The following is a 19,789-nucleotide window of genomic DNA, read 5'->3' on the forward strand; positions in this document are numbered from 1 at the left end:
AGAAGGGAATGGCAACCCACTCCAGTGTTCTTGCCTGGAGAATCCCAGGGACGGGGGAGCCTGGTGGGCTGCCGTCTATGGGGTCGCACAGAGTCGGACACGACTGAAGTGACTTAGCAGCAGCAGCAGCAGCAGCAGCATCTCACTCTTCCTTCACAACCTGTCTATCTCTACCTCTAATGTGTAGGGGCTCTTTACTGTTCATCAGAAACTCAGATGTTTCATGTGATGTCAGACTCAATTCCCAGTTGGGGATTCTCTAAATGTCCACTGTGCAGAAATGTTTACAAAGGGAGCATGCTCTACACAAACAGTGAGGGGAGGGGAAAACTGATACTTTCTTCTAAGAAACCACCAAGGTCAAGGCTGATCTTCACAGATGACCCCCGATGAATGTAGAATAAAGACAAGCTCTTTCTGGGATTGAGGGACGTAAGACATCTGCTTACTCGAAGCAAAAAGCAACCTAGAATCTCAAAAAAGCTACTGAATTAAGCAAGATCAAAAATAAAGTAGGTAATCGATCCCATACTTGATCTTAGCTGAGAGGTCAAAAAGTGACTGGATCCTGAAACAGAGACTCCTGCTGTAATCCCACAGCCTGCCCTGGAAAGATCCAACTCCCAAGACTCAGCTGATGGCCTGGGCTCAGCGTGACCCAGGGCATGGGCAGCTAGGAACCAAGTGAGCCCAGATTCATAGCCCTCTCATCTCGGGGCTCCCACCCTGGGCCTGAGCAAGGAGTGGGAGTCAGGAGGAGAGGAGCACAGAGTCTGGGCCAGCACTTCCATTGGGTTATCACATCTTGTCCTCGAAACTCTGCTAGCTGACATGGAGGAACCCTCAGGATGCCTCCAGAGCCAAGGAGCAGTGGCACCCCTCTGCGCCCGCTGACCCGTGGAGAAGCAGGCTGCAAGCTCCGGTCTCTGGGTCCCGCAGCCCATGCCTGAGAGGTGACCTCAAGAGGGCCAGGAAATGAGCAGCCCCACCCGGCCTCAGCTGATGCAGGGACAGGCCCTGAGCGCTCTAGTGAGTGTCTGCCCATGGAATGCAAGCCTGCTACCAGACAGCTTCCAATTTCTCAAGAAGACTAGACTTGTGGATTTTTAAAGGAAACTTCTAAAAGTTCTAACAATAACTCTGGTTGCAAAACAGCACAAAGCTGCAGCTTGCCGGCTAGCATCCTCAAATGCTTGTGCCCACACAGTCCCCAAGTGCAGAAGGTAGCCCGGGCCCCCTCCAGAGGGGAGATACCACTGTCACCTTTGTGCTACGAGGGGGAGCCCAGCAGGGGCACGCATCTCTCCACCAAACAGACAGCTAAAGCCTCTATCACTGCCCTCAGTGATAGAAAAAGTGGAAAAGGCTCTGAATGTCTGAAGGCTAGGCTGCAGGAGGCTATTTCTCAGGTTTGGGGGGGCTCTGTGTGTGTGTCTCCAGAACCCCCAACATGCTGGCGCCTTGCAGAGTCCTGTGACACTGAGCTGCGCCCAGCCCCTACTTACCCCTCGCCTAGCCACTCTCTCCGGACCCCATCCCCTAGCCCCCCGGCCCCTGCCCACCTGGACTCACCTCTTCGCCAGCAGCTGAGACCTGGTCCCAGAGGGGGATGTCAGGTGGATCTGCAGGTCCCCACGGCGTGGGTGGGAAATGGAGACGCGGGCCACCACGTGCTCCAGAAAGCCCACGTGCTGGTCTGAGTGGTCAGCGCAGGCAGTGGTGTGGGCGGTGGTCCACAGTGTCTGCACCACTGGGATGCTCCTGCCAAGGGTATGGGGTGGGCTAAGGGTGGGGCTCCAAATCCCAAAGTTGTGCACCAGGGGATACAACAGGCTTCCCGGTCAAAGCCCCTTGTGTCCCCCTCTTAGACACGCCTGTCAAAGTCACATCACCTGCCCTGAAGGGGTTGATCATTCTGGGATTTGCTCAGAGAGACTGAAAGAGTGTCTTCCTATGCAGACTCAGCCTGTACACCCAGAATTCGGCCCCCTCAGTGTGGCCAGCTTGTCTCCTGAGCAGCCTTGGGTATGACAGGCTTTAAAACCCCACCACTCTGTCTCAAAGACTGGCCCTGAAGATACAGGTCATGATGCCGAATGGTAACAACAGCAAACACTTCCTGAGCTGACTACATGCCAGGCACTGGCCCCTGGTCTGCATACCGACAAGGACCGACCCATTTAACCCAGAGAGGTCACAGAGCTGTCGGGGGGCAGAGCTGGGACACATGCACACATGTGAGGTTCCGAGTCCCCTGCATCCCCCTGAGCCATGCTGTCCTACACAGATGCCTGCATGAACCCACAATCACGTTCAAGAAGCCAGGAAGTAGGAGAGGGACAAGGGACCTGGGGTCACTGGTGGGGGCCACGCTGACTGGACCAGAGGACTCTTCATGGAGGCTGGACAGGAGTTTGCTCTGGACGGTCCTGATGGAAGGCTGGCCCCACCTCCCCCACTTCACAAAGGGAGTTTGTTCTCTGAACAAACCCAGGGGAGTTTACCATCTGGGGTGGACCCTGGGGATAGGCACCATACCCTGATCTCTCAGGACTCCCCAGACGGAGCAGACAAGCCTTCCCCAACACTGCTGCAGAGCCAGGCCAGGCCACCCGCTGATGCTGTACCTGCATAGCTCACCCTGACGGCCTGTGAGCTTAAGAAAGGCCACCCTCTGCCCAGCAGCACAGGAGTAACTCTGCGATGCTGGGCCAGCACTCAGTTTACTGCGGGGAGTGTTGTTTCCACTATGCCTGACTTCCCTCTGGGGAGGGGGCTTCCCCCAGAGGGAGCTCCCGTGTGGGCTCAGTGTCTCCGGGATTAAATCGCTTGGCTTGACAGGGCCTGAGTCATAAAAAACAATCAAAACACTTATAAACAGTGATGTAATTCCCGCGGAGACTCTCTAAATATTTGAAAACATGACTTGTATACGTCGTAAACTGACTGAGAGATGCTTACTTCTCCCAGTGCTTCTCCCAGGTTTTACTATCACTGTTTAGTGGTCAGCAGCCACACCCAGCCCCACCGGCATTCACTCATCTCCAGGTGAACTATTCCCGCCTCCTGCATTGAAGAGGCAATGTGGGTGCTGGGGGAAGGGGGTGGTGGACACTCCCCTGTGAAGACTCACTAAGCAACCTTACATCTCCTCATCTGAAAAGCAAGACAAGGGTGAAACAGACACAAAAGTCACAACCAAGCTCCCACCCCCAAGCTCCCCACCTCCATCTGCCAGCTGGGATGGGGAGCAATCACTCTGCTCTAGAAATGCATCCCACCCAGGAAACCCCACTACCAGTGATGAGGGGCCTGACCTCAGGGTACAGGAACAGAAGACCTTCACACTCCCCACAGCTGCCTCCCCAGCCTGGCCTTGGAGCTGATGCCCCAAGAGGAAAGTGCATTTTAGGGAGCACACGTGGTGTCCTCACTGAGGTTGGCAGAGCCTCTTGGGGACCCCAGTTGCTGGCCCTTCCTGAGGGCACACAGACTGGCTGGGCTGAGCACAGAAGCTGCGGGGTTTCAGTCAAATCATGCATAGAAACACAAAAGCAGGTAAGCTGCACGTTAATCACAAAAGCTGATCTAGAAAGATCGTAAAGCTCCCAAGATAACTGAGAACATTCTTCTGCTACTAAACTCTGAAACTGTCATCTGTGCACAAAGCCATCTCTCCAGGACCCCAGGGAGCCTGAGGACTTCAGAGGTCCCTTCAGACCCAGTGATATTCAAGCTGTGGGGGTTGCCCTCCCGGAAAAGGGCTCTGGGGACAGAGACGTGTCACTTCCTGCTGAGCTGTGCCAGACTCAATGCTGGACCCTCCAGGTGTTCCTTCATCCTATGCCCCTCAGCAGCTCCCCTCTCAGGGAAGGTAGGGAAGGGCGACCAGCCCAAAGGCTCATAGTCACTTCCTAGATCTTGCATTCAGCTTTCTCCAGTATATGACACCACCTAATTGCTCGTGTATCTGTAGAGACAAGTTCCCAGTTTACTAAATTCAAGGCACTCACCTAGTCACGGTGCTTATAATCTTAGGGCATCCAAGTGACGTTCAGAACCAGAGGCAGAACTGTTTTCGAGTATACCAAATGTTGGGGAAGAGCAGAAGCTGGGCAGCCGCAGGGTGCCCCCGCCCCCTCCGCTCTGCTCAAGCTGGGGGGCCACAGCAGTCAGCACAGGGACCTCCCTCCATTGCTGTGCTTTACAAATTGTCTGTGGTAACCCTGCGGCAGCCCAGTCCGTCGGCAACGCTTTTCCAAAAGCATTTGGTCACTTCGTAGATCTCTATCACATTTTGGCAATTCTCACAATATTTCAAACTCTTCAATGAACTTTGAAGCTTTCACACTTTTAATAAAGTTCTGGTGATGTTTGATGTACAGTTGTAAAAAGATTACGACTCACTGAAGGCTCAGATGATAGTGAGTCTTTTTTTTTCTTTTAGCAGTAAATGTCTTTCTTTTTTTTTCTTTTTAGCAGTAAAGTACTTCTTACTAAGGTAGGTCCATTGTCCTCTTAGACACAGTGCTATTGCACACAATAGACTACAGTGTATTAGAAATGTAACCTCTGTATGCATCGGGAAACCAAAAAGTTCATGTGACTTGTTTTATTGCAGTGACCTGGAACTGAACCCGTAACATCTTCCAAGTCTGCCTCACTTTGCACTCCCACCTGGAAGACCCCTCCGCAGTGTAGTTTCAAGCCCAGAAATGCATCCTGGCCCAGAGTGTTTCAGAACCCCTGGGAACCTCACCTGTATCTCTCCAGGGTCTATGGTGACTTCTTAGAACAATGAGGACAACTGTATCATCCAAGTTCCAATACTCATCTCAGAAGCAGGGAGCATGCAGGCACACAAAGATGGCATTTTTGACTGGATTTGGATACAAACGGTTTAAACCTCCTTAGAAGTGGCGTTCCACTGGTTAACACTCCATGCTTCTACTGCAGGGAGCGTGGGTTCAACCCTGATCTGGGAAGATCCCACAAACTGTGGAGCAACTCACCCTGTGCGCCCCAACTAAGGAGCTTGTGCTCTGGAGCCCATGTTCTGCAACGAGAAGCCACTGCAATGAGAAGCCTGGGTACCACAACCAGACAAAAGCCTGCGCAGCAATGAGGACTCAGCGCAGCCAAATTTAAAAAAATAATGATAATTTCCAAACCTCACACCCGTGTTGGGGGTTTTGAATGAGTGAATCCATACACACAGTGCTTAGAACAAAGGCTGGCACACAGTAAGCGCCTGATAATCATCACCCATCAACCCACTACATATGTATAAGCAGAGCTGTTATAAAAAGACCATCACATGTGGTCTGGTTTAACGAGACGCCAGAAGAGTAAACAGCATGTGGTTAATGCACAGTTAATTCTTGAACGTCTAGAAATAGATGTTCTGCTTTGGAGATAACCCTGAGTCAAAGCTTTTAGTTTTGAAGTATCTTTGCATGGTGGGTGAGTTTTTTAATAAAAGACAAGCCACACTATACACACTGTCTGGATGGTAACCTTCCAAACCTGCTGAAACTGAAGATGAGCAGGTCAATTCTTCTTGCTTGGCTGTCCTTCAGCATGGAGTTGGGAGGCACAGATGTCATCAACTGTCCAGCTGTAGCTGGGTCTTTAAAGATGTAGGGACATGCTAGCTAGAAAATCCTATGGGTCAGATAAGATTCTTAAAAGCTGGGACTCTTTTTCATTCACGGGAATTATACTAAGGTTGATTTTCACTTTTAGAAAGGTTATAAAAGTGTCATTTCACCTTTTTCTATCTGACACCCCTAGACTTTAAAATAACTTTGCTCAGGCAGATGGCACTGGTCATGACCCGATTTACTTTCCATTAATTGACAGAAACTTCTAAGGAGGTTTAAACCGTTTGTATCCAAATCCAGTCAAAAATGCCATCTTTGTGTGCCTGCATGTTACAACAGAGGCTGGGCCTCCACTCATATTTCCACAATGTCACCTGTATGGCCCGTACAAGTCATTCTCAAATATGAATGTGCCCGGTGGGGTCAAGGGACCCGGCCCTCCTGCTGGGCCAAGACTCCACACTCGCTGACAGCCGCCCAGCCATGCTTGGCCCTTATGCTTGTTCTGTGGGTGCTGGGGGGCTGCTCTGGAGGGTGAGTGGGTGAAGGCTGTAATCAGGTGGCCCAGGGAGATCTGGAGATCAGTGTTTGGGAACAAGAGTGGGGGAAGGGCTGGCCCCCGAGGGTGCGGGTAGCACTAGCCCCTGGGGAGTAGGGCGGGCCTGGCCCTTCTCCTTCCTCACCACCCCACTCCCAAGGGTGCCGCTTTCCCGGCCTCTCCTGGTGGCTCCACAGCCTATTCCATGAACTTCAGGGATCCCAACAGACACAGGCTGCCCCCCCACACTGCCAGACCCTGGATGCACAGCGTCCAGACAAGGGGGTCAGCGTGGCCTTTCTGCAGAGAATGACTGACGGCTCCCCCGACAGTCCCTGATGGCAGCCTGCCCCCTGCCCCCATCACCGCCTCTCTGCTGTGCTGCTGGCCCTCTGCCCCTCTGGCCCGAGCCTGACTCAGGTTCGGGGTGGCGCTGGACAGAGCCCGCCAGCAGAGGGACACCAGCAGGGCCTAAGCAGTCCTCCAGGGCACAGGGGCTGTGACCCCCATTCTGAGCACAGGCTGGATCTTCAGAGAGGGCAGTCCCGGGACTCCTCTGGTCACGGTCGGGGGGACCGTCTCCCTGGACAGGACATACCCCAGGGAGGACTGAGGGGTGGACGAGGGTGGAGAGCTGTTGGTACTCTTCATTCCTGCCCTGCACGTGACCAGGGACACCCAAGCCTCTGGCCCACAACCCCACACAACCTCACCGACAGCACCGCGGATTTGCCAGGACGCCTGCACTTGATCCCAGTGAACACGGTTCTCTGAGGTTCACACTGAGGTGGACTCGTCCTTCCACTCAGGAGGGAGGGCAGGGAAATGAGTCCTATGTGGGTACAAAGGTCTGCCCAAGATGCCCAAGGAGGCCCCCTCTTCCCCCTCGCTGTCGCTCCCTCCCTGTCCCCGTCTCCTTTTCTCTCTGTCTCTCTCTTCTCTCTCCTCTCTCTGCTCTCCACGGGAAGCACTAAAGCTGGGTCTAGGACACTCTTTCCTGGATTCCACCATGAGAAGGAGAAACCAGAAAGAGGCTAAGAGAATGAACAGCCATCCCGGGGGACCCCTGGACCAAGAAGCATCCATGGAGAGGGAGCAAGGAGAGGCAGGGGAGGAGAAGAAGGTGTGTGGGAAGACTTCCTTTTCACCTTTAAGCCAAACCATCCGAGCGGCTTAGTCAAAGCTACACAAGAATCTGACGAAGGAAACCGGCCATGAGCACTGGGGGCGCCGAGCACCCTGGCTCAAGTGACCCCGGTAGGCAGGCTGTGACCACAGGTCAAAGCAGGCATGTGATTCCACGTGGAGCACCCAGCTAGTGGCCTGTGTGTCCGTGTTCCGGCCCTCACGTCCCTGGGGACAACCGAACCTGCAGCTGAGTCTGTGGTGTGGGACAGCTGAGTGGCTGACTAGTCCTGCGAGGCTAAGGCTGCTGAACGCAAAGACGATTTTCCCTTAGAGACAGACGTGCAATTCTCCTGTCCGCTGGAGTATGTGGCCTTTCCCTCCTCAAAGACAGAAACAATGTTACACTGTGTGTGACGACTGCGCCCCTCCACCCGTGCTGTCTAGACTCCATGGACCAGCACTTAAAAAACAAAATAAAATAAAAATAAAAACAACCCTGCGCCACTGAGGCACCACTCTCCCATCTTAAAACTATTTCTGGCAGGAGAAGAATGCTTCATTCAGGAGCTGCCCGACGGGGAGGCCAGCAGGAGGGAAGGCCTGCAGCCCAGACGCAGCCCTGGGCAGGCGTCACGTAACCTGGAGCCTGAGGACCTGTGAGCCAGGCATCTCCCAACCGACCATGCAGAAGAACGTGACAGGCCTCCTCAGGCTTAGGGAACCTTCTACTTTCTTCCGAATCGGACAGTCTAAGGCTCCCCAGAGAAAGAGATGCCTTCCAGCATCAAGAGTGAGACCTATCTGCTGGCTGACCAGCTGGTCAGGCAGGACGAGCTGGCAGTCAGTCTTCACCGTCAGCATCAGGAGGAAAATGTAACTTTTCCAAAGCTCCCACTGTGCGGTACTCACCCAACAAATACCTCCTGAATTCCTACTGCACGCAGAGCATCAACAAAAAGTACTGCTCTGACAATTTTATCGCAAAAGGGCATATTTTAAGAAGTGGATGCCTTCAAGGAAAAGGCGACCTCAGAGAGTGATCTATTTTTGTTGACAAAGCAAGAACCACTTTCAATCACCTCATCATTTTTTTAAAAATAACACATTTTCCAAAGGTTATAAATGCTAGAAAAGAATGCATCTCATTCTTCCATTCTTCATTAGATTTTAAGGCCTAGAGAAACACTCTAAAAAAGGGTAAAGGGGACAGTGGAACAGCAGAATTCAGGAGGATCATTGAGCCTAACGGAACAGGGTTCTTGCCATTTTGATTACTTGACAGCTGAAAATTTTAAAACAAAAATTTTAATGAGCAAATGCAACTGACTGAGAATAACCTACACAAAGGGCAGTGCTCAACCTTGGCAGGAAGGTGAAGCCAGGACTCTGCGAAACACGGGTCGAGGCAGGTTAAACCCCAGCGCTTAAACCTTCCAGTCATCGGAGCCCAAACACAGCGACACACTGTGGTGTTCCCTAGACACCAGACCCTGCCCGCAACAGAGGAGCAGCAGGGCTGCCACCCCGGGCCCTGCGGCAGGTGCCATTGCTGCCCATCACCCCAGCTGGCAGGGCAGCGCCCTCCTCTGGGAGCTCCGCTAAATACATGCTAAGAATTTCCAGTCCTCCTTAGGGGCTCAGGCTGAGGGAACAACAGATAAGAGGGAACGATAATGACAGCAAAAGGCCTCGAAACAGAGAAACATTCTTCTACCTGTCTCATAATCCACAGGAAAAAAAGGCAGACACATATGCAGATGCACCGCAAGTGTGTACACACACGTGTACGCACACAAGCACACACACACTGGCACGCACACATGTGTCTCCATCGACAAGCACAGGAATGCACGTGTGGACATCTACCCCCCCACCCCCCCAACCCCCAAACGCCCACCAGCAGGGCCTGGTGCACGTGCAGGAGCCGAGCTCACCTGGGTCTCTTGTCAGTGACGGCGACACAGGTGTGCTGCGGGGGCACTGCCATCCATTTCTTGGCCTCCACGACCAGGGCATCCGCATCCACCAGGCCAAATCCATAGAGGTGGCTAACTGAAAAGACAGAGCCTTCAGACCCAGCCCCCCATGCCCAGGGATGGCTGCCTGTGTCCCCCCATAGCTGCGGGGCCACGGCCAGCTCCAGAGTGCCCCGGGTGCAGCCCCTGCCCGCCCCCCACCCCAGGACGCACCAGGGTCCCAGCAGCCTTACTCTCTGGACAGAACTCTTTCAGACCAGGAGTGAGGGCCAGAAAATGTGTCCCGTTTGGGTGCAAAGTGAAAGAAATGCTGGGAGGGTCTAGAACTTTCTTTCTGTGAGATGAGGACCAGTTTCTTTAGGTTAAAGGGAATTCTTGGCATCTGTGCTCCCAAGAGAGCCCCTTGGATTGCAAGGAGATCCAACCAGTCCATCCTAAAGGAAATCAGCCCTGAATTCATTGGAAGGACTGATGCTGAAGCTGAAACTCCAATGCTCTGGCCACCTGATGGGAAGAACTGACTCACTGGAAAAGACCTTGATGCTGGGAAAGATTGAGGGCAGGAGGAGAAGAGGACAACAGAGGACGAGATGGTTGGATGGCATCACCAACTCGATGGGCATGAGTTTGAGCAAGCTCCAGGAGTTGATGATGGACAGGGAAGCCTGGAGTACTGCAATCCATGGGTTGTGAAGAATTGGACACGACTGAGCGACTGAACTGAACTGTGCTCCCTGAGTCTTGAACCAAACGAGAAAAACAAGACCCAAGATACTGTGGCTCACGCAACCATGCGTGCAGTAGACACAATCAAACAATGCTCCGCTCTTCTCTTTTTCCTGTTTGCTTTTCCTGTGGAATTTCCAGGGAGTCCGGGGAAAGCAGCATTGCCCAGTACACAGGCGGGCCTGAGACAGTGTTTAATCTGGCCATGCAGGGGAGTTTCAGAGTTAGGAGGCAAGGTTAAAAACTAGATACAACCCCTTTTCCTACTAATTAGGCCAAAACTGAAATGTAGGTCAGCTCCTGTTACAGTGCACCACCACCACCAACATCCCTGTAAGACAAGGATGCATCAGGTCCAGCCAACCTCCTCATTAAAGGAACGTCTCTTGGAACTTGGGGTGACAACACTTGACCTATATTTTACAGAGAGGAATGTCAGGCTTGGTGTCAAAATAGTTGGATCTGACCCTAAGAAAAGGGAAAATGTTCTTAATATACCATGGCTGAATGTAAATCCCTTTCAAGTGTCTCTGGTAAGAAGCAAGACAGACAAATCCAGGAGCACACTCCTATCACCACCTGCTCAAGGGGCCTCACATAAATGGCTGCAAGCCCAACCATGGGCTGAGCTCATGGTACCTGGGTCAGCCCCAAGCTGTGATGGCAGACAGCCCTTTTAAAAAGCAAGGACTTGCTGACAGAAATTCTACAGTTATAAAGTAATTCACATAACCATCTCAGTGTCTTCACTGCACAGATGTGGAAACTTAGGGATAGCTACTCAGGGCTAGGAGCTCAAGTTGCCCTCAGGTGGCATGTAAGCAAACTTCATTTATTATGATTGGCATCAAGCCCATGCCTGACTGGGGGGCTTCCCTGGTGGCTCAGGTGGTAAAGAATCTGCCTGCAATACAAGATGCCTGGGTTTGATCCATGGGTCGGGAAGATCCCCTGGAGAAGGGAATGACAACCCACTCCAGTATTCTTGCCTGGAGAATTCTATGGACAGAGGAGTCCAGTCCCTGGAGTCACAAAGAGTGGGACACGACTGAGCTACTAACACACACACATGATTGACTAGGTGTAATGCAGTTTTCTTTTAGAATATATTCCTTTGTGTAAAAAAAAAAAATAGGCAAAAATTTAAAGAGAACCATGAAGTCAGTATCAGTACTGGGGCCCCAGATGTGGCAAAGGTCGTGAGGCTTAGGGAGCCCAAAACTCAAGTGACTGTAGGTACTCTGCTTAAACTACTAAGTTCACGCTCCTCATTCTTGTGACACACAATTACTGTCATCTGGGTTTGTTTTTTGTGTGTGTGAGAAATCCAGGTTCCCCCATCCAGGCTCTAGAAGGTCACCCACAGGCTCTGCCCCGATGGCACCTGGCCCTGCCCAGCCCCCGAGTCTCGGCCGCACCTTTATGACCGGCACCGTTCACCTTCCAGTCGTTTGCTTTGAGGTGGGCCGGCCTGGACGTCTTCACCAGCAAGTGCTGGACGTCCCTCCAGGTCAGCTGGCTGCTGCAATGACACAAGGACAGACAGCTGTACTCACATCAGTCAGCAATGCCAACCGCCAGGTCCGTCAGAGGCAGGGCACTGGGGGCTGGCCTCGCTCCTGTACTTGAGGAGGCCCCAAGACACTACCACTTGGCAAGGGTAGATGTCACACCCTCTCGGTCAAGAATCATTTTTGATCCCCGAAGCCTGAGATAAGACGGTGCAGCAGGTGCCCTGACACCTGGGGGAAGTCCAGCCTTGGGCCACAATCCCCCTGAATCCATGAGATGATGGCACTGTGTTAGCACGTGGTGGGGAAACCTGGGCTGGTCTGCACCCCATGAGGGAGTGCTCTGTGTACTGGGGCACGCCAGCTATCACCTGTCCATACCCCACTCCCAGGACTACTGGCCACATGTTAGAATTTGAGGTTCTAGTTACTCTACCTTTACGATATATTCATTCTGGTGTGGAGTACAAGCACTTTGTTAAAGAACACTTGCCTACTACCAAAAATGCACAGATAAGATATCCTTGCCTGCCTTTCAACACTTCTCAACACAAGCTCTCAAGACCCCTCTGTCCACAGTGCTAGGACTGCGTCACCGACAAAAACAGTCTTCGACGTCTCCTCCTCAACAGCATCTGCCTGACCAGTCCTCACAAACATCCTTCCAGCTGCCTGCTCTTTGTGTGTGTTTGAAAATACACATAACGTGAAATGTACCATCTTAATGGTTCTTAGACATACAGTTCAGTGCCATTAAATACATTCCCTGTGCTGTGCAGTCGTCACCACCGTTCACCTCCAGAGCTTGATCATCTGAAGCCACCGATTCTCTGCACCCATCAAGCACCAACTCCCCTCCCTCCTTGCATCCCTGGCCCCAACTCCCACCACCTTGCATCTCTGTGAATCCGAGGACTCCAGGCGCCTCACACGAGTGGAGCCATGCGGGATCTGACCCTCTGTGACTGACCTAGTTCATGCAGTGTGATGCCCTCGCTGCTGCAGGGGTCAGGTCTCCTTCCTTCTCAAGCTGAATGGCATTTCATGGCTGCACAGAGCACACTAACCTATTGATGGATGCCTGAGGCACTTCCATCTTTTGCTGTTGAGTAATGTCGCAGAGTCGGACACGACTGAGCAACTTCACTTTCACTTTTCACTTTCATGCATTGGAGAAGGAAATGGCAACCCACTCCAGTATCCTTGTCTGGAGAATCCCAGGGACGGAGGAGCCTGGTGGGCTGCCATCTATGGGGTCGCACAGAGTCAGACACGACTGAAACGACTTAGCAGCAGCATCAGCAATGATGCTAGAAACATGGCTGTAAAAACATTTCTTTGAGCCCCTGCTTTGATCCCTGTGGGTGCACACCCACAAAGGTAATTGTTGGACCACATGGTAATTCTTTAATTTTTTTGAGGAGCCATTACAGTTTTTTTAACAGCAGCTGCACTGTTTTACTTTCCCAACAAATGTCCCCTCTTTATCTGTGAGACACTCATCTGTAGCTTGGGTCCTGGCTGGGGGGGGGGTGTCCTCCTTCCTGGGGGCTCTTACTCCCCGGTCCTAGCCCTGGCCTCCCCTGAATTCACCACATTCTCTCCACTGTGCTTGTTCCTGGCCAGATATTGGCCTCCTGGCTGCCTCATTGCAACTGCTTCCATCAGTCTAGTTTCCAGACTTTCCTTGGCACAAGCTGACCTGCCATCCCCTCATCCACGGCCCCACCTGAGGACCACAGCCAGCCTCACTGTCAGAGGAGGATCTGCAGCCCCAGATGCCCAGGGCCACGTCCTCTGGCAGAGAGGTGGGTACAGACCACACCTCTGACAGAGAGGCGGGGTGCAGGACATGACCCCTGCTAGAGAGTTTAGGGACAGGTCATGCCCCCTGTTGGAGAGGTCAGGCACAGACCACGCCCTCTGGTGGAGAGGGGGCATAGTCTGCATCTCCTGGTGGAGAGGCCAGGCATAGACCACACCCTCTGGTGGAGGGGGGCAGACCATGCCCTCTGGTGGAGAGGGGGCAGACCACGCCCTCTGGTGGAGAGGGGGAAGACCACACCCTCTGGTAGAGAAGGGGCACAGACCATGCCCTCTGGTGGTGAGGTTGGGCACAGACTCCTCCCCCTGATGGAAAGGCCTGGCACAGGCTCTGCAGTCCAGATGACAGATGCAGCCGCAGCCACAGTCTTGTTTGTTTGGGCTGGTCCCTGCTCATGACCAGAGAAGGCGAGGGCAACCCACTCCAGTACTCTCGCCTAGAAAACCCTATGGACAGAGGAGCCTGGTAGGCTACAGTCCATGGGGTCGCGAAGAGTTGGGACATAACTGAGCGACTTCACTTTCACTTTTCACCTTCATGCATTAGAGAAGGAAATGGCAACCCACTCCAATGTTCTTGCCTGGAGAATCCCAGGACGGCGGAGCCTGGTGGGCTGCCAGGTCGCACAGAATTGGACACTACTGAAGCGACTTCACAGCAGCAGCAGCAGCAGCAGCTGCTAATGACCGTTGGGCCCACAAAGATGCAGAATGCCTCCTCTTGCCCTGGAAGCTCAGCATAAGGCGCCAGGAAGCCTGGGCTTCAGTGCTGATGACAGAGGGTCCAGAAAGGGAGGCTGTGAGAAACTATTTTCCTAGGGGGAAACCCACCTCGTTTCTGATGATAGAAGTAAAGTTGCACTCACAGTTGTATGGAAACATATCTAAGAAATGGTGTTGGACATGGTTTCTCATGAAGGGACTGATGTGACATTCCAAGATGGCCCTGAACTCCCGGCTGACCCTTAGGGTGGTTCTCATACACTAGGCTCTTCCTTCATCTTGTCATGTGCTGCCTGCTGGCCTCCTGCCGGAGAGCTTCTCTCCTCCCCTGGGCAACCTGGCTTTGCCAGGAAGAAACTGCACACATGAGCAGCGGTCCTGGCCCTGGAGCCTCCAAAGCCCCTCAGCTGAGCCTGGTTACACGCTCTAAGTAGACGCTGTGTCCAGTGATGCCTGCTGTCTGTAAAATTCTGAGGATGGGATACAATGATGAGGAGATAGCGATCAGGGAGTTCATGAGTCCACAGGCCAGGTTTAATGGAACGAGTGGCACAAAACAGGATTTGTTTTCTATATATCTTCAACTAACAAAATTCCTTGCATGTTTCCAAAAAGGGAGGAAAGAAAATATAAAACAATGAATCACTAAGTATGCGAATGCAACTTTCCACACAAGTAACTATTTAGTATTTTAAAATGAGCCCCAGGACACAGAAGTTAACATTTTGGCCTGAAAATCACACATACCTGTTTCTTTGTTAAACGGGTAGCATTTGAGATTTATGCTCTTTTTCCTGATGTGAATCAACAAACAAAACGCACATAACTAGACGGACTCAGCAACCCAGACACAACTTCGTACAACCTCATCTGCAGCAAATGACTCCTTCAGAGCCACAGGTTGCTGTTGGGAGCCACTGTTGATGTTTAAACTAAAACCTGTTTTGATTCCATGACCGTATGTAAAGTGGACCCATCCAACACATGGCAATTTTAGGGTTTTTATGTGGCTTGAAGCAGATAAAGCATCACCACTCGTGAACCCCCTTGACAGAGGGCAGCTATATTGACCTAAAGTGTGATCTGGGGTGTAGTGCAGGCTTGAGGTTTGCGCCCACCAGCTCCCTGTGCCCCTGTGAAGGCAGGAGGCTGTGAGCTTGAAAAAGGGAGAGACAAGAAGGAGCCTCTTGACTCCTATTAAGGACGGCCTGGAAAAGGAAGACATCCGGACACCTGCTTCGACATGGGCAAACCTGGAAGACACTGTGCTGAGTGACGGACAAACACTCTGTGACTCCACTCATTTGAAGGCCCAGAAGAGTCAGAGTCAAACCACAGCTGTGGTTGCCAGCTGTGTCCCTTCGCCAGAGTCACACGTGGAAACCAGACCCCCAGGACCTCAGGTGTAACTGCCCATGGAGATGAGGTCATAAAGAGGTTGTTAAGGTGAAATGGGGTCCAGAGGGTGGGCTGTGATCCAGGGTAACTGGTGTCCTTATGAAAGGATCTAAACACATACATGACAAGGAAGCCTGGTGTGCTACAGTCCATGGGGTCACAAAGAGTCAGACACGACTAAGTGACTGAACAACAAACACACACATACAGAGAAGGCTGCATGAGGACATGGGGAGAAGGTGACGCACCAAGGAGAGAGGCCTCAGAGGAAACCAGCCCTGCGACACTCAGTCTTGGACCTCGGGCCCTGGGACTGTGAGACGGAGCCTCTCCTGTCTAAGCTCTGTCTGTGTGATTTTTTGCAGCAGAGCTGTCTTCTGGGGACAGGAGCTGTTTGGACAAAGAGGAATGTCCTGCAGGGGGTGGTGGAGATGGTCATACAACAGTGAATATGCTTCATCAACTACACACTTAAAATGGCTTAAATGGTAAATTTTACATTATGTGTATTTTGATACATTAAACACTTTTTTAAAAAGGAAAAGAAAAAAGAAAGGAAAAGAAGGGAAGGCAGGTGAGAACTTACTTTGCTTCCAAGGCCAAGGCAATGATGCCGGCAACCATGGGGGCCGAGACCGAGGTTCCTGTGTGGCCGTCTGTGCAGCGCTGACGCAGGTCCGTGGTCACCTGGTTGGAGGAGAGGGGGGAAGCAAGCAGCCGGGTCAGAGGCTGCCCAGGACACTGCCCCGGGCAGGCTGACTTTGACCCAGGGACAGGAGAGGTGCTACGCAGACACATCTCAGAGACAGAGGTTTCCACGGGTCTGGCACCCCCCAGAGCAACAGGCTGATAGTGGGGTGGGGAGATGGGGTCCCAGACACCACCCACACCTCTGCAGATGCACCCCGAGACTCCACGGAGAGACAGAATGAAACAGAGGGGCCTCTACAGCAAGACTCCTTGCTAGGGCCCCCATCAATGACCCCCAAGTCACCCCAACTTCAGAGCAGTGTGAGAGACATGCAGGTGCCTGGTGGCCCAGAGAGCATCTCTGCCGTGAGCCAGAGGCCAAGGATGGGTCAGTGGTCACAGACCACCCCTACCAGGATGTCCTCCTCATAGCTGGCAGTGTCCCAAAGCCCCTACACTGCCTGCTGCAAGAGCTACACGCGGAGCGCCCTAGGGCAGGGCGTGGACTCTGAGTCTCACCATGGCACAGCCTGACTGCACCCCCCTGAACTGAGGTGGCGAGCTCACGGAGGCACAGGTAGGAGACATCTACTGTGCTAGGAGGGGTGCTGGCCCTGCAGTGACCCCCATGCTAGTGCAGATGGAGCGAAGGCTGCCACCCAGCCAACTGTTAAGTCAGGGGTTTATCCTGGATGATCCAGCAGGCCGAATGTAATCACAGGCCCTTAAGTCTGTCAGAGAGATGTGGCTCAAGAAGGGCTCGATCTGTGCTGCTGGCTTTAGAGAGGATGCTGGGGATGCAAGCCAGGAAGGTGGGTGGCCCACAGCAGCCAGGAACTGGCCTCGGCAGCCAGCCCATGAGGAGATGGGAGCTCAGTCCTAAAACCACAAGCAACTGAGGTCTGCCAACACGTGGGATGCGTACTGGACAGGCCCTCCTGTTGAGCCTATGGAAAACACGCAGCCCAGCTGACACCTGGACTCAGCCTCATGAGGCCCAGAAAATGGGCCTGTGGAGGCTGCTGCACTTGTGCCCCCAGAGCTGTGAGATGGCCCAGCTTTGCTGTTTCCAGCTGGGAATCTTGGGATCATTTGTTATGGTGCCAACAGGAGACCAACATGCCTGCAACTGCCAGGCTCCTGCCACCTATCTGCAAATCCCTGAGAAAGAATTTCCCCTGTGGGGAGAGTCCAGAGCTTCTTACAAACAGAGTGTCTTTCCTTTGTCAGGGCTCAGCGAGGCTGACCATCACCCCGAGAGAGGGAGCCCATGTGGGTCACACACATAGGAAGACTCACAGGGTGCTGGCAGGGACCAGCCTACTCCCCTCCTCGACCCTGGGAAGGGCAGGGCGCCGCGAGGAGGCTGCACCCTCTGTGACCCCAGGATCCTCCTGCCAATGGGCTACTGACGCGCCCTTCCCAGGGCTGCTGGGGAAGCAACACTGGTGCCTGGCACATGCCTGTGCTCAGTCCAAAGTGGCCAGACAGAAATGGGGGAGTCTGGGCAGAAGACTAGGCTCTTGAGAGCAGGGCAGGCCTGGGGCTGGCTCTGCAGCCTCAGAGAAAAGGGTGTGAGCAGAGGAGCTTCCCCTGGCTGGCAAAAGGGGATAGTGGAGCCAGGGTGGCCTGCCCCCTCCTGAGACCCTCTGTGCCGCTGGGGCGTGGCGTGGCCTGGGTAATGAGAATGTGAAGGAAGGACAGGTGCCGTCTCAGTACCAGGCAGTCATTGCCGTCGGCACTCAGTGCATGAGAGTGACAGGGGCCCCAGCTATGCTTGCCATCGGACGCCTGCCCGAACACAGACACGAGCTGCCGAGCATCCAGCATAGGGCGCGCCCCCTGGCAGGGTCTCTAAGGGACTCAGAGCAAACACCTTGTCTTGGCTGAGTTGAAACAAAATCACCTGCCACCCATGCTACCAGGGAAGGGCCCTGGGACAGCAGCTGCCCACTGTTTTCTCCTCCGCCCTCTGCCCAGCGACACCCAGTTACTGAACATTAGGGCTCAGAGAATTCTTCATGAAGAGACGGAGGAATAAAGGCATTCTGTAGCTAAGGTGTGTGTTCGTGCATGTACACACACACACATGCACGCACATACACACACACATGCACCAGCTGTGTGACTCATTAAGCACACAGAGCTGCAAGCCCTGCTTGCACCATCCCCCTACTCCAGCCCAGGCCTCTGACAGGTCCTAAGTCCAAGCTCAAACCAGCTAGATATTTAAAGCAACAGGACACCATTCAGCATCTCAGCCCCATCCCAGGGGTGCGTGTTCCAGCAGAATGGAAAGTAACAACTTAATGAGTACTTTCATGAGCTGGCCAAGGCCAATGCCAGGCTGGCAGCAGAAGGACCGTTGATCCTTCCAGTACTGCAGAGGACAGTGGGCAATGGGAAGCCTCAGGCTCCCACAAGAAAGTGTAAAAATGTGCCTGCAAATAACATTTACAGATGTGGCCAGGCAGCAGGAGAAATGAAAAGAAGCCAGGCAGTTTTCAGGTTAAACCACGCCTGTCCAGCTCCAAGGTCTCATTTTTTAGACATCTGAAGACCATCCTACGGACTGTGCACTTGAATTCTGCATTGACTTCAACTTGAAACCCTCCCCTCCTACCTTTTTTAAAGTATGAAAGCATCTGGGGAAGGAACAAACATGAACTTCACCCATACACTAAAGTAAAAGCTATTTTTAAAGATAAACCACACTGATTTATGTTCATTGAAGCCACTGCAGCAGACAAAACCACTCTCAACCTAAAGGGTGTAGAAAAGTCCTTTTGTGAGGAAGGGAACACCCGAGACACTCAGATTTCTAAAATGTTTCAGTGTAGAGCCAAGACTTTCTCTCCTTCTCTTTTACACGTGGAAACTGAACGGGCCAGTTGGACCCCAAGCAATGTGACCGCAGAATTTAGAAAGCTAAAAAAAGATACTGTGGTGAGAATGCACCCCATTCTTACAGGGTATTTTTAGACCCCTCGAGCCAGAGAGGGTTTTAATTGATATTCTGCGCCAAAATTAGAAAGGCAGGGTCCGAGGGAGGCTGCCAAGGGCCTGGGGTTTACCTCGAGGCGCAACCAGTTCCCTGATGGTGAGGCTGGCTGCGGCTGGGTCCAAACTGCCCTAACGGCCTCCTGGGACCTTGGCCAGGAACCCTGCCCGCCTCGGGCCCCAGGAGGACTCATGGGACCAGGAGCAGGAGCCCTTCCCCCTGGGAACCCCCTCTGGACTCATGGGATCATGACCAGGAGACCCCACTCCCCAGGGCCCCCTGAGGGCTCATGGGACAAGAGCAGGAGTCACCATTCCCTGAGGCCCCTGGGGACTCATGAGACCAGGGGCAGGAGCATCCCCCTCCCACCCCCGAGGCCCTTCTCCAGACTCACAATTCTGCGCTCGTAGAAGGCCCCGCTGCTGTAGGTGGTGGCCAGGGTGGATGCACACTCCTCCAGGTACCAGGGCCTGTGGCCGTTCTCAGTCGTGCTGCTCACGGAGATGGTGTAGACGCTGTTGGTGTAGCCGTCACAGGAGCAGTGGTCCCCCTCACGGCCGCCGTTCCCCGATGCCCAGACAAAAATGGAGCCCAGGCCTTGCCGGCCCTGGATGGGAGGGTGGGGACGGGTGTCAGCCCTCACTGGACACCCCCGCTGGCTGGTCTCAGCC

The 19,789-nt window shown here is 53.2% G+C and overlaps 1 protein-coding gene across 1 annotated transcript in view; it reads right to left on the reverse strand.

The window, feature by feature from the left end:
* The window catches only part of PCSK6 (proprotein convertase subtilisin/kexin type 6), a gene marked incomplete at its 5' end in the record, with an annotated part of 168,981 nt that overhangs the window by 40,424 nt on the left and 108,768 nt on the right, over nt 1-19,789 (reverse strand). The window contains 5 exons of the mRNA XM_040257107.1: nt 1,573-1,761; nt 9,204-9,321; nt 11,390-11,493; nt 16,014-16,114; nt 19,513-19,725. Coding sequence (XP_040113041.1) covers nt 1,573-1,761; nt 9,204-9,321; nt 11,390-11,493; nt 16,014-16,114; nt 19,513-19,725 — 725 coding nt within the window. The remainder of the gene's footprint in view (nt 1-1,572; nt 1,762-9,203; nt 9,322-11,389; nt 11,494-16,013; nt 16,115-19,512; nt 19,726-19,789) is intronic.

Source organism: Oryx dammah, unplaced genomic scaffold (assembly GCF_014754425.2).
Source record: "Oryx dammah isolate SB20612 unplaced genomic scaffold, SCBI_Odam_1.1 HiC_scaffold_16, whole genome shotgun sequence".
NCBI lineage: Eukaryota > Metazoa > Chordata > Mammalia > Artiodactyla > Bovidae > Oryx > Oryx dammah.